Below are 14,332 nucleotides of genomic sequence, written 5' to 3'. Positions count from 1 at the left end.
GAAAAAAATATATATATATATATGTATTATTGCCATCCCTTTCTGTTAAAAGCGATGTTATTTTCTTGAAACCGGAAGTCCGGAAAGGGATCAATGTTAGCTGGGGGGGAGTGGTGGTGACGATTGCTTTACTACATCAGTGTCTGCTTCATTGAATGAGGTAACAGAAAAGTCGCGTCTGTTTTGGTCCCAAAAATAATTTAAAACACTACGCAAAAGTTTAACTGTATATAAGAAGCACATTTGCACTAAACTGCAGTTTAACGGTGAGTGCGGGGTTGCATTTTACTTGAGACAAAAACGATAGGCGACCGGCAGTTTATGTTGCTATTTAGCTGATGTTAGCTTGCGAAGTAGCTAGCTAGCTATATCCTTGCTAAGTAGCTAGCATCGTTTTTCGCTTAATTGGTTACTAATGCATTGCTTATACAATGTGCATGCCAAACTGTAAAATAGTTTTGAAAGTTAGTTAAACTTCGGTCCTGTCGAAGCAAGCTAAACATGTTTCATCGCTATCCCATTAACGTTAGCTAGTTATCAGCTGCTAACGTTAGCTGCAAACGACAGCGATCAACTGCATAGTTAACTAGCAACCTTGCCAGCGCCTGTGAGCAACATTGAATACATTATGACATATCATTTACTTTTCTGCATCGTCAATAAATATATTTTGTTTCCAGTTAACAGGTTTCTTAAATAAAGTGCAGCCTGCTAGCTCGCAGCTGAATGTTACAATTAATGACTACGAAAATGAATGGCGTTCGCAAGGCACATGATGTAAATGCATCAATGCACGCTATGTTGAAATTTAGAAGCGTTGAGCTGCTTACAATAAGTGGGCTAACCGGAAAGTAATGTACTAGTTTTATTCCCTAATGAGTTGCAGAAACCAACGTGGTTACAGTCATGCTTGCAGAATTCTATGCACTTGCTTTGCATGTTGTATATTTGCTTATTATTGTAGTGTCCTACCTACTGAAAAACATTGGAGGTGCATCATGTGACATTTGTCTCTAATTTCTCCACCTTACTTGTTCCCCAGGCGACGAGCTGGCGCAGGTCGTGGGGTGCCCGTGGACCATGAGGGACAGTGGTAGCAGCCTAGCACAGAACCGTTGGCAGGGGCAGCTGGGCCTAGCTGTGGGCCAGGAGGACAGTGGGGATGGAGGTGGTGGTATAGCAATCTCCGGGGGTCACCTGGAGATGGACCCCACCTCAACCCACCAGATTCCCAGCCCCATGCCCCTAAAGCTGGGCCAGAAGGAAAGGGTGGCCTGGGAGGCTGAGGAGATGGAGGGGGGAAACGATGAGGAAGATTTTGAAGATGAGGGCTGGGATGATGATGATGAGGAAGGACAGACGGCTGAGGAGGAAGGAGAGGAGGCTGAGGTCGTATGGGAGGTCCCACACATGGTCCCCACCACATCCCTACAAGAGCAGAATCATCACCAGCTGCAATCACCACTGGATGACCATGACAACGACCAGGCCGAACCTGAAGCCAGGGACTTTTCCAGTGTCCCTATCCAGTCCAGGCTCAACGGGCTCAGGCTGAGGCGCTGGAGGAAGCTCCACTCTCATGAAGGTCTACGGCTCCGTCTCACTCAGCATTGGAAGACCTGGCGTCACCGGGCACAGTGGGTGGGCACCCTGGGGCACAGGAGGGCGAGGAGTTGGCGTCGGTATAGTTTGTATTCCAACCGCCAGAGGACGGGAGTGGACCCGGTTCTGAGCAGCCCACTGTCAGATGACGAGCAGCTCGGTGGGTCTGAAAGAGGTGAGATGATCCCATGGAAGGTGTATCTGACAAACTGAAGACTCTGTGTTCTAAAGGGCTTTTGATATGATCAAAACAACTGAGAGTGTATACTCAAGTCTCTATTTTTTGCTGGCAAACAGAATTCTTATTTAATATACCCACTGTTGGCAAAATTGGAACGCTTGTGTTGGCACTGGGCTAATATGTTTCAATGACTGACTATGCATCTCAAAAGGTATCACCATTTTTATATCAACTATACTATAATTATCTCACTATTCACTTACTAGACCTTTGTTGTCCCTGTAGACAACCGGTTGAATGGTTACTCAGGAGACTACCAGTCCAGTCAGATGGGTGGTCTGGTGGAGAGTGGAAGAAGGGAACCAGAGGCCTCATCATACTCCATTGTCAGAGAGAAACCTGTGGAGGTCACTCTCACTGAGGAACACATGAGCTGTGTGCATGGTAAACTGAAACATACTATTTTGCTTCGAAAAATGACCTTTTCTAGTTTAAATTATGTACTTAAGTAACTCAGGGATTTCCTGCTATTGAAATAATTGGGCAGGGGGCCTCCCGAGTGGTGCAGTGGTGTAAGGCAGTGCTAGAGGCGTCACTACAGACCTGGGTTTGATCCCGGGCTGTCACAACCGTCTGTGATCGGGAGACTCATAGGGCGGCTTACAATTGGCCCAACGTTGTTAGAGTAGGGTTTGGCCGGAGGGGGCTTTACATGTTTCATCGTGCTTTAGCGACTCCTTGTTCTGGGCGCCTTCGCCTCCCGAGCCCATTGGGAAGTTGCAGCGATGCGACTTGCTACATTGTATAGAATTGACCTCAGTGGGTCTAATGATCAACTTAGCCTTAAGATGCTTTTGGGAAACGGGGCCCAGTTCAAGTAAGAAATTAAGCTTGTTCTTTTCTCAAATCATTGTGCTGGGGTATGAAGTAGTTGAGGTAATATGTACATGTTGGTATGCTTTAGCTTTACACATCTGCTACCAACAGGATATGAATATAGGACTGACCTTGGCTGCTGAAGGTCACAGAATCCTCTACAGTCAGTGTGATTCCATATTACTCTCCCAACATTCTGTATTGTTTTCCCGTTGTCTCAGGGATCCTGGATGACTCCCTCCAGAAGTACGGCAGTCTGATCCCCATCCACGCTGACGATGTGGTGGAGAAATTAAAAGACATCTTCAACGACAACTTCTCACAGCCTCACAGGTCTGAGACGTATACACATACATACATACGTTCGTTCACACACAGGCAGATGTGCGAACACGCACAGACATGCAAAGTAATACACGCTCAGGTGCACATTCTCACACAGTGCCCACACATACAGTACAAACACAGATGAATCATAATGTCTTGTAGAGAGCAACACCAACACAGCCTAATATTTATACAATCTGATATCCCTGATGTCTGCCTAATGTGAGGTTCCTTTTAAATGTTGGCCATAAAAAGCCTGGTGCTCTTTGTCAAGGCCAGGTGGAATGTAAACCAAGTCCATCTGTCCTGGAGAGTAGTTCCTTCTAGCTTCTACACAGCACTCTAATTTCAGACATAGAATTAGAATCATTCTAATTGCCGGAGTGAATTGGAACAAAGGGGAATGGAAACCACCCACATGATGAAACCACCCACATGTTATTAGTATCACCCAGGTTCTGAGTATGTTCATGGAAATGAGTCTTTGTGTTATGACAAGACACAAATGTTACAAATTGAAGATCGTGATGTAAACCATCTGTGATGGAACCCCCTGTTCATCACCAGGGCTTGGGAACCAAAGGGAAGAAAACTGAATGAAACTGGTACGGACAAGTTGGACTCTCCAATAATAAAAGCTTGTTTTTGCTATGTTGTGCCCTAATGAATATGACCCGGCTGTTGCCCCATGTAAAGTTTTAACGAGAAACAAATATTTATGGTTCAAGTAATCCTTGACTAATAGTTCAATCTGATATTTCCCAAAAAGACAAGGTGGTATAATGCAGAAAGGCTTTTGTAAAAGTTCCATAAAGCTCATCTCATGTTTTCATTTCCAACAGGAAAGTAGTGGTCCAACACCTAATCCAGTCCTACCAGAGGTCGTCCGGCACGGCCATGGTGCGAGGGTTCCGTGTCAACTACAAGCGTCATGTCCTCACCATGGATGACTTAAGCACGTTGTATGGACAGAATTGGCTCAATGACCAAGTGGGTGGGACCCTTTACTAACACTTTTGTAGTTTGTCAAATGAACGTCTATGTAAGCGTGTATTTTTTTATGGGCTTGTGATGTTACAATTGTACATCTTTATATACCATGTCAGCCTTGTTTTTAACTCCATTCATATGACTCCCCTCACTCATAGGCGGTGTATTCTAGAAATGACCTAAATATTTTTTAATCAGCACTTTCAGTGTGCGATGAACTTCGAGTGGCACCAACTGATAAACAAACCTGAAAGTGTTTTTTTTATTTTTATACACTAAGTTGACTGTGCCTTTAAACAGCTTGGAAAATTCCATAAAATAATGTCATGGCTTTAGAAGCTTCTGATAAGCTAATTGACATAATTTGAGTCAATTGGAGTTGTACCTGTGGATGTATTTCAAGGCCTACCGTCAACCTCGATGCCTCTTTGCTTGACATCCATGGGAAAATCAAAAGAATTCAGCCAAGACCTCAGAAAATAAGTTGTGGACCTCCACAAGTCTGGTTCATCCTTGGGAGCAATTTCCAAACTCCTGAAGGTACCATGTTTATCTGTATAAACAATAGTACGCAAGTATAAACACCATGGGACCAGGCAGCCGTCATACCGCTCAAGAAGGAGACGCATTCTGTCTCCTAGAAATGAACGTACTTTGGTGCGAAAAGTGCAAATCAATCCCAGAACAGCAGCAAAGGACCTTGTGAAGATGCTGGCGGAAACGGGTACAAAAGTATCTATAGCCACAGTAGAATGTGTCCTATATAGACATAACGTCAAATGCTGCTCAGCCACTGCTCCAAAACCGCCATAAAAAGCCAGACTACGGTTTGAAACTGCACATGGGGACATGGACTGTGTGTGTGGGTGCGGCAGGTAGCCTAGTGGTTAGAGCGTTGGACTAGTGACCAAAAGGTTGCAAGATCGAATCCCCAAACTGACCAGGTAAAATTCTATCGTTCTGCCCCTGAACAAGGTACTGTTCCTAGGCTGTCATTGAAGATAAGAATTTGTTCTTAACTGACTTGCCTGGTTAAATAAAGGTAAAATAATTAAACAATGAATGTTCTGACTTGAAAATGGCTGTCTCGCAATGATCAACAACCAACTTGACAGAGCTTTGAGAATTTAAAGAATAATTGGCAAATATCTATAAATAAATAAAAAATACTATTCTTCCACTTTGACACTAGAGTATTTTATGTAGATTACAAAAAGTTAAATCCATTTGAATCCCAGTTTGTAGCAACAAAAGGTTGAGGTATAATTACTTTCTGAGGGCACTGTAAAATGCCTGTGCCAAAGCCTGCCACCTATCCTCCAATGAAGGTGTTTCTATATGTGCCTAATGTTCTTTTTATCTACTGTTTTTTGTTTATGCATGCATGCATGTATATAGATGTAATGTATTATAGATGAAGCCGAAGGAAATGTTTGACCATTTTGTAATCTGTATTATGTATAGTCAATTATTGTATTATTGTGGAGCCACACTAATACATTTTTCACACGCTGTAAGGCCACATACATGCTCAGGTCTTGGATTCTAACTTGAAATTTGCTCATGTAAAATGGTGGCGGAGAAGAAGGCAGAAGTTTTATGTGCCCCATCCGATTGTTTTTGCATTTGCTTTGTTTGTAACTTATTTCCTTACTTTGTACATAATGTTGCCGCTACTGTCTCTTATGACCGAAAATAACTTCTGGACATCAGGACTGCGATTACTCACCACGGACGTGCATAATCCTTTTTTTCCCTTTTAAAGAGTCTGACGAGCCCGACGTGAACGATATACTGCTTTATCGGGAATAGGCCCAGATTTGTGTGAAGTGGAGGCAGAGATGAAGGGGCCGGAAGGCGGGCTGCCTTTTGAGAGTTTGTGGGTGATTGAATAAACCACCAATTCCTTCCATTCTGCTAGCAAACGTCCAATCTTTGGACAATAAAATAGATGATATACGCTGAAGATTAAACTACCAACGGGACGTTCAAAACTAATATATTCTGCTTCACGGAGTCATGGCTGAATGACGACACAACATACAAGTGGCTGGTTATACGTTGCAGCGTCGTCTGGTAAGACAAGGCAGCGAACTATGTATTTTTTGTAACTAACAGCTAGTGCACGATATCTAAGGAAGTCTCGAGCTATTGCTCGCCTGAGGTAGTGTCCCATAAGTTTTAGACCACACCATCTACCTAGAGAATTCTAATCTGTATTTTTCATAGCTGTTTACATACCTCAGTCAGAGGCTGGCACTAAGACCGCATTGAATGAGATGTATTACGCCATAAGAAAACGCTCACGCAGAGTTGGCACTCCAAGTAGCCAGGGACTTTAATGCAGGGAAACTTAAATCCGTTTTACCAAATTTCTACCAGCATTTTAAATGTGCAACCAGAGGGGAAAAAACTCTGGGCCACCTTTACTCCACACACAGAGATGCATGCAAAGCTCTCCCTCGCCCTCCATTTGGAAAATCTGAGCCCCATTTGGAAAATCTGAGCCCCTTATCACTTTTGCCTTATGGCAAGTTGCCACATTATCCTCAAATAGGCATTGTTCGTCAAACTGCTGTTCCTGGATTGTTGGGAGAAGTTGCTCTCGGAGGATGTGTTTGTACCATTCTTTATTCGTGGCTGTGTTCTTTGGCAAAATTGTGAGTGAGCCCACTCCTTTGGCTGAGAAGCAACACCATACATTAATGGTCTCGGGATGCTTTACTGTTGGCATGACACAGGACTGATGGTAGCGCTCACCTTGTCTTCTCCAGACAAGCTTTTTTCCTGATGCCCCAAACAATCGAAAAGGGAATTCATCAGAGAAAATTACTTTACCCCAGTCCTCAGCAGTCTAATGCCTGTACCTTCTGCAGAATATCAGTCTGTCCCTGATGGTTTTCCTGGAGAGAAGTGTCTTCTTTGCTGCCCTTCTTGACACCAGGCCATCCTCCAAAAGTATTCGCCTCACTGTGCGTGCAGATCCACTCACACCTGCCTGCTGCCATTCCTGAGCAAGCTCTGTACTGGTGGTGCCCCGATCCCGCAGCTGAATCAACTTTAGGAGATGGTCCTGGCACTTGCTGGACTTTCTTGGGCGCCCTGAAGCCGCCTTCGCAACAATTGAACCGCTCTCCTTGAAGTTCTTGATGATCCGATAAATGGTTGATTTAGGTGCAATCTTACTGGCAGCAATATCCTTGCCTGTGAAGCATTTTTTGTGCAAAGCAATGATGACAGCACGTATTTCCTTGCAGGAAACCATGGTTGACAGAGGAAGAACGATGATTCCAAGCACCACCCTTTTCAAGCTTCCAGTCTGTTATTTGAACTCAATCAGCATGACAGAGGGATCTCCAGCCTTGTCCTCGTCAACACTCACACCTGTGTTAACGAGAGAATCACTGACATGATGTCAGCTGGTCCTTTTTGTGGCAGGGCTGAAATGCAGTGGAAATGTTTTGGGGGATTCAGTTGATTTGCAAGGCAAAGAGAGACTTTGCAATTAATTGCTATTCATCTGATCACTCTTAATAACATTCTAGAGTATATGCAAATTGCCATCATACAAACTGAGGCAGCAGACTTTGAAAATGTATATTTGTGTCATTCTCAACTTTTAGCCACGACTGTATATAGTCTCACTAATGTTATTTTACTGCTGCTCTAATTACTTTTATTTCTTATTCTGATCTGTATTTTTTTTTTAAACTGCATTGTTGGTTAGAGGCTCATAAGTAAGCATTTCACTGTAAGGTGAATACCTGTTGTATTTGGCGCATGTGACTAAGATTTGATTTGTAACCAGAATTTCTGCATACATTTAGCATTTAGCATTTTCTGCATTGAAATATTGCACGACTTATGCAACATTGTATTTGTGGGTATGTCTAGTTAAGATTGAGCCCTGTATGCAAATATCTGTTACTTTTGAACAGATTAAAAGCAGGGCATTGTGCATTGTTTATTCAATGTCTCTTCTTTAGGTCATGAACATGTACGGTGACCTTGTGATGGACTCGGTGTCCGAGAAGGTAGGAATAATTTTAAATGTATAATACAACATACTTCCACGATATACTACTTCAACAAAATCCATAATATTTGTCTTGAATACAGTACAGTGGCAAGAAAAAGTATGAACCCTTTGGAATTACCTGTATTTCTGCAGAAATTTCTCATTTAACTTGATCTGATCTTCATCTAAGTCACAACAATAGACACAGTCTGCTTAAACTAATAACACAAACAATTATATGTTTTCATGTCTTTATTGAACACCGTGTAAACATTCAAAGTGAAGGGGGGGGAAGTATGTGAACCCTTAGATTTAATAACTGGTTCACCCTCCTTTTGGCAGCAGTAACCTCAACCAAATGTTTTCTGTAGTTGCCGATCATAACTGCACAACGGTCATGAAGAATTTTGGACCATTCCTCTGAACAAAACTGTTCCAGTTCAGCAATTGTCTTGATGTCTGTTGAGAACTGCCCTCTTGAGGTCATGCCACAGCATCTCAAGCGGGTTGAGGTCAGGACTCTGACTGGGCCACTCCAGAAGGCATATTTTCTTCTGTTGAAGCCATTCTGTTGTAGATTTACTTCTGTGTTTTGGGTCGTTGTCCTTTTGCATCACCCAACTTCTGTTGAGCTTCAATTCACGGACAGATAGCCTAACATTCCCCTGCAAAATGTCTTGATAAACTTGGGAATTCATTTTTCCGTCGACGATAACAAGCTGTCCAGGCCCTGAGGCAGCAAAGCAGCCCCAAACCATGACGCTCCCTCCACCATGCTTTATAGTTGGGATGGGGTTTTGATGTTGGTGTGCTATGCCTTTTCTTTCTCCACACAGTGTTGTGTGTTCCTTCCAAACAACGAAACTTTAGTTTCATCTGTCCACAGAATATTTTGCCAGTAGCGCTGTGGAATATCCGGGTGCTCTTTTACGAACTTCAGACGTGCAGCAATGTTTTTTTTGGACAGCAGTGGCTTCTTCCGTGATGTCCTCCCATGAAAACCATTCTAGTTTTTTATGTTTTACGTATCGTAGACTCGTTAGAGATGTTGGCATATTCCAGATATTTCTGTAAGTCTTTAGCTGACACTAGGATTCTACTTAACCTCATTGAGCATTCTGCGATGTTGCAGTCATCTTTGCAGGACAGCCACTCCTAGGGAGAGTAGCAACAGTGCTGAACTTTCTCAATTTATTGACCATTTGCCTTAACCTTGATGTTCATCAATCCACAGTTTCAGATACTTTTGTAACCCTTTCCAGCTTTATGCAAGTCAACAAGTGGTAATCTTAGGTCTTCTGAGATCTCTTTTGTTCGAGGCATGTTTCACACCATACAATGCTTCTTGTGAATAGCAAACTTGCATTTTGTGAGTGTTTTTTATAGAGCAAGGCAGCTCTAACCAACATCTCCAATCTCGTCTCATTGATTGAACTCCAGGTTAGCTGACTCCTGACTCCAATTTGCTTTTGGAGAAGTCATTAGCCTAGGGGTTCACATACTTTTTCTAACCTACACTGAATGTTTTAATTTATGTATTCAATATACAAATATTCAATTTGTATGTTTAAGCACACTGTGTTTGTCTATTGTTGTGACTTAGATGATCAAATGTTATGACCAATTTATGCAGAATACCAGGTAATTCCAAAGGGTTCACATACTTTTTCTTGCCACTGTATATTCAGTGAAGGAGAACATCTGTAGCATCTGTCTTTTTTTCCTTCTCTCTCAGGTTCACTTCTTCAACAGTTTCTTCTACGACAAGTTGAGGACGAAAGGCTACGATGGAGTCAAACGATGGACAAAGAATGTAAGCAACCATAAAGATATTTGTTATCTAATAGTTTTTTTGTTGCATTGTCCTCAATATACCTGCTTTGCATTATCCTTTCTCAATCAAGCAATCATGTTGTCAGTTTATTTGCATTCTAACTAAATATGCAACAGATTGTGAACCAATTGACATTTGTGCACCTGTCAAGAATACAATGAGGGGGGGGGGGGGGTCTGTTACGCATAGAGACCCGGGGCCTTAAACCACCAACGCCTGAACATGTTCCTACCTCTTCCCTCCCAGGTGGACATCTTCAAGAAGGATCTCCTCCTGATCCCTATCCACCTGGAGGTCCACTGGTCCCTGGTCAGCGTAGACATCCCCCGTAGGGCAATCACCTACTTCGACTCCCAACGCACTCTCAACCGACGCTGCCCAAAGGTGAGACAGCCATCTTTCAAATGCATATTTAACCTTAATTTAACCCGGTAGTCCAGTTACGGTCAGAACACTTCTTTCCCAAGTGAGACCTGACCATGGGTCACACAGAGAAATTTTGCTTGCTAAAATCAGAGTGAACGTTCTGTTTTGTGCCATACCTTTTTTCTTCTCTGACATGTAACCTCTGTAAAAAATATATATATATATTTTAAAAATGTCCCTTTTTCAGGACCCTGTCTTTCAAAGACAATTTGTAAAAATCTAAATAACTTCACAGATCTTCATTGTAAAGGGTTTAAACACGGTTTCCCATGCTTGTTCAATGAACCATAAACAGTTAACGACCGTTCCACAGGTGCATGTTCATTAAGACACTAACAGCTTACAGACGGTAGGCAATTAAGGTCACAGTTATGAAAACTTAGGACACTAAAGAGGCCTTTCTACTGACTCTGAAAAACACCAAAAGAAAGGGTCCCTGCTCATCTGCGTGAATGTGCCTTAGGCATGCTGCAAGGAGGCATGAGGACTGCAGATGTGTCCAGGGCAATAAATTGCGATGTCCGTACTGTGAGACGCCTAAGACAGCGAGACAGGACGGACAGCTGATCGTCCTCGCAGTGGCAGACCACGTGTAACAACACCTGCGCAGGATCAGTACATCCAAACATCACACCTGCGGGACAGGTACAGGATGGCAACTACTTCTGACCGAGTTACACCAGGAATGCACAATCCCTCCATCAGTGCTCAGACTGTCCGCAATAGGCTGAGAGAGGCTGGGCTTGTAGGCCTGTTGTAAGGCAGGTCCTCACTAGACTAGACGGCAAGAACGTCGCCTATGGGCACAAACACACCGTCGCTGGACCAGACAGGACTGGCAAAAAGTGCTCTTCACTGACGTCGCAGTTTTGCCTCACCGGGGGTGATGGTCTGATTCGCATTTATCGTCAGCGGAATAAGCGTTACACCGAGGCCTGTACTCTGGAGCGCGATCGATTTGGAGGTGGAGGGTCCGTCATGGTCTGGGGCGGTGTGTCACAGCATCATTGGACTGAGCTTGTTGTCATTGCAGTCAATGTCAACACTGTGCGTTACAAGGAAGACATCCTCCTCCCTCATGTGGTACCCTTCCTGCAGGCTCATCCTGACATGACCCTCCAGCATGACAATGCCACCACGCACATAACGAGCAATATGGTTGATTTCCTGCAAGACAGGAATGTCAGTGTTCTGCCATGGCCGGCGACGAGCCCGGATCTCAATCCCATTGAGCACGTCTGGGACCTGTTGGATCGGAGAGTGAGGACTAGGGCCCCCCACAGAAATGTTCGGGAAATTGCAGGTGCCTTGGTGGAAGAGTGGGGTAACATCTCACAGCAAGAACTGGCAAATCTGCTGCTGTCCATAAGGAGGAGATGCACTGCAGTACTTAATGCAGGCCACACCAGATATTGACTGTTACTTTTGATTTTGACCCCCCCCTTTGTTCAGGGACATGCTATTCCATTTATGTTAGTCACATGTCTGTGGAACTTGTTCTGTGTCTCAGTTGTTGAATCTTGTTATATTCATACAAGTATTTACACATGTTAAGTTTGCTGAAAATAAATGCAATTGACAGTGAGGATGTTTCTTTTTTTGCTGAGTTTATTTGGGATGTTGTGGCATCTTGATTTCTATTTGTTACAGCACCTGATTTATTTCATCTTGTTCAGAGTGGTCTGTTTGGGTGTTTATTTGGTCGTCTTTGAAATGAAGCGAAATTCGCTCTTTTGTTTTCCACCTCAGCATATTGCAAAGTATCTGCAGGCGGAGGCTGTCAAGAAAGACCAGAGAGATTTCCTTACAGGGTGGAAAGGCTATTTCAAAATGGTGAGTCGGTTTGTCTTCAGTTCTGATTCGTAGTGTAACAACAATTGCTTTACATGAATTAACAACCGATGTTGTTTGTTTGACATTGGTGATGGTATTTTCTGAGTGCATTTACTGTTTGTGTTTCAGAATGTGGGCCGTCAGAACAATGACAGTGACTGTGGGGCGTTTGTTCTTCAGGTAGGTCCAAGTCCTGATTTAGAATCAGAGAGCCATGGTCCATAGCTGTTCTTGTACCACACACTTGTGTGCTGAATTCTAAATCAAGCCAAGTCCTTACTCCCAAGACCTTGTCACTCGTTTAGATTTAGGATTGGATAGCTTTAATATTATAACTGCTTAACATTGCCCTCTGAATGGGGATGTAGAGCAATTTGGTGCTAGAGGGCCTGGATGTTGCTTTCGGGGCCTTTGTGTCCAACACTAGGGGTAAGCATGATTTCTAACCTGTCGGTGTTCCTTCCAGTACTGCAAGACTCTAGCCCTGGGTCAGCCGTTCAGCTTCGGCCAGCAGGACATGCCCAAACTGAGGAGACTCATGTACAAAGAACTCTGTCACTGCAAGCTCTCGCTGTGACACCACGCCCTTTGAGGATTTTTAACAATGAAGTGGGGGATTCTGAGGAAGCGAGGGATGGTTATAATGACCTATTCTAAACTAGCTAGTGACTGAAAGAAAGGAAACAACTTTTCAAAGGAATCATTTTTTTCCTCTTGACGACATTGATATCCAGAGACTTTACAACTAACTACATGTGGACCTTCATTCTTTTCGACCCCCGTTATCTGTCCCCTCTTTTTTTTCTTTTTTTTCTCCCATGACCCTAGTTTTAAATTAATTTTGATGTTTGTTACCTTGTGATTGACAGAGGCCAAGTCTTCGATTATATCCCAAAAGGCACACTAATTTCCATATGTAGTGCACTACTTTTGATCATGGGCCCTGGACAAATGCAGTACACTATATAGGTAATAGGGTTCTATTTCGGATGCAAACCAAGTGTACTATACTCTGGTGGTGAAATGGACTTATCACCTTACTGGTGCAGGAACCCCCCAAACGGACAGAGAATAACAACCAATCTTCACTTATGTTCTGTTTAAAAAAATCTTTGTCAGTAAAAAAACATGTTGCTATGCTTATTGTACATGGTTTTTTTGGAGGGCAGTGATGTTTTTTTTATTTTGATTTAAAATAATAACAAAATCTTACTATGTCCTGTTGGACCATGTTGGCTATAAACAACCTTGATTCCCAAATGGCATTCAATGCCCTTTTATAGTACACTACTTTGACCATAAGGTTCTAGTCAAAAATAGTGCACTATATAAGGAATGGGGTGACATTTGTTACATTTTCCCCTCTAACTAAAAGAGACATTGTTGATGGGTATGTTTTGTTTTTATATTGTTTTTCGAGCAGATGTTTGATGGAACATAATTGATTGTTTTTATACCTTTTAAAAAAAAAAAGCATTTATGGTTGATCAGAATAAACAAGTCCATGGCAAGGAACAGAAATGAAAGTTGAAATTCTTTCATGCTTTGTATAATGTATTTATTAGCTAGTGTGAATAGAGGAAGAGGATGATTTCTCTAGTACTGTGGTGTGGCATCTAGATGTTCTGGGTTGTGTGCGGGTTTGTTTGTCTGTCTGGGTGATCCTTCTAAAAAAGACAAAGCTATTCATGCATACCTAAATGACACTAAATATATTTCAAGATTTTGCTGGAGCAGTGTAATAGCAGCACAAGTTTGCTTCCTGCTGGTAGTGGCCAAGTGCTAGCTTCTAGTAGTTACACATGGATGTGGAAGGTAGATTGCTCATACTGACTTCTATAGTTCCAGTCATTATAATTCTAACACAGTGTGGTTTGCTTTTTGAACCAATATTAGAGGGTAAGGTAGAGTGGAGGTTGTCCGTCACATCTGTTTTATGGCACGAGTTACCAAAGCAGACAATGTTAGTCATTAGGTAAGTTTTTATCTCCATTACTAAAAATAGAGGGTAGTCTAGGTAGGTGGTGATGCTGTAAATGACTCATGTTCTTCCAAAAAAGTTCAGGGTACAAGTACAACGTGTTCATTGCAACACAGCAGGAGACATGTCATCTAATTATTACTGTAATTTGCGAAATTTCTATTTTTAATATGTTCACCTAACTAGGTATGACTGTTAATAAGAACAAATTCTTATTTACAATAATGGCCTACCCCAGCCAAACCCGGATGACGCTGGGCCAAT

The 14,332-nt window shown here is 42.7% G+C and overlaps 1 protein-coding gene across 2 annotated transcripts; it reads left to right on the top strand.

Annotated features, from left to right (window-relative positions):
- The first annotated feature begins 80 nt into the window (after positions 1–80).
- Positions 81–13,613, top strand: LOC115133334 (sentrin-specific protease 3-like). Of its 2 annotated transcripts, none has more exons than XM_029666457.2 (11): positions 81–160; positions 1,043–1,777; positions 2,069–2,227; positions 2,881–2,992; positions 3,829–3,976; positions 7,963–8,010; positions 9,730–9,807; positions 10,075–10,212; positions 12,004–12,087; positions 12,217–12,267; positions 12,554–13,613. In XM_029666457.2, the coding sequence occupies exons 2-11, from the start codon at positions 1,081–1,083 to the stop codon at positions 12,662–12,664; spliced, it is 1,626 nt and encodes a 541-aa protein (XP_029522317.2). In that variant the 5' UTR covers positions 81–160; positions 1,043–1,080; the 3' UTR covers positions 12,665–13,613. The 2 variants fall into 2 exon arrangements, with proteins under 2 accessions (XP_029522317.2, XP_029522316.2); XM_029666456.2 differs by having other exon boundaries at positions 118–266.
- Positions 13,614–14,332: the final 719 nt, after the last annotated feature.

Source organism: Oncorhynchus nerka, linkage group LG8, assembly GCF_034236695.1.
Source record: "Oncorhynchus nerka isolate Pitt River linkage group LG8, Oner_Uvic_2.0, whole genome shotgun sequence".
Classification (NCBI taxonomy): Eukaryota; Metazoa; Chordata; class Actinopteri; order Salmoniformes; family Salmonidae; genus Oncorhynchus; species Oncorhynchus nerka.
Note: the sequence above shows the minus strand (reverse complement) of the source record. Positions and strands in the feature narration are given on the sequence as shown.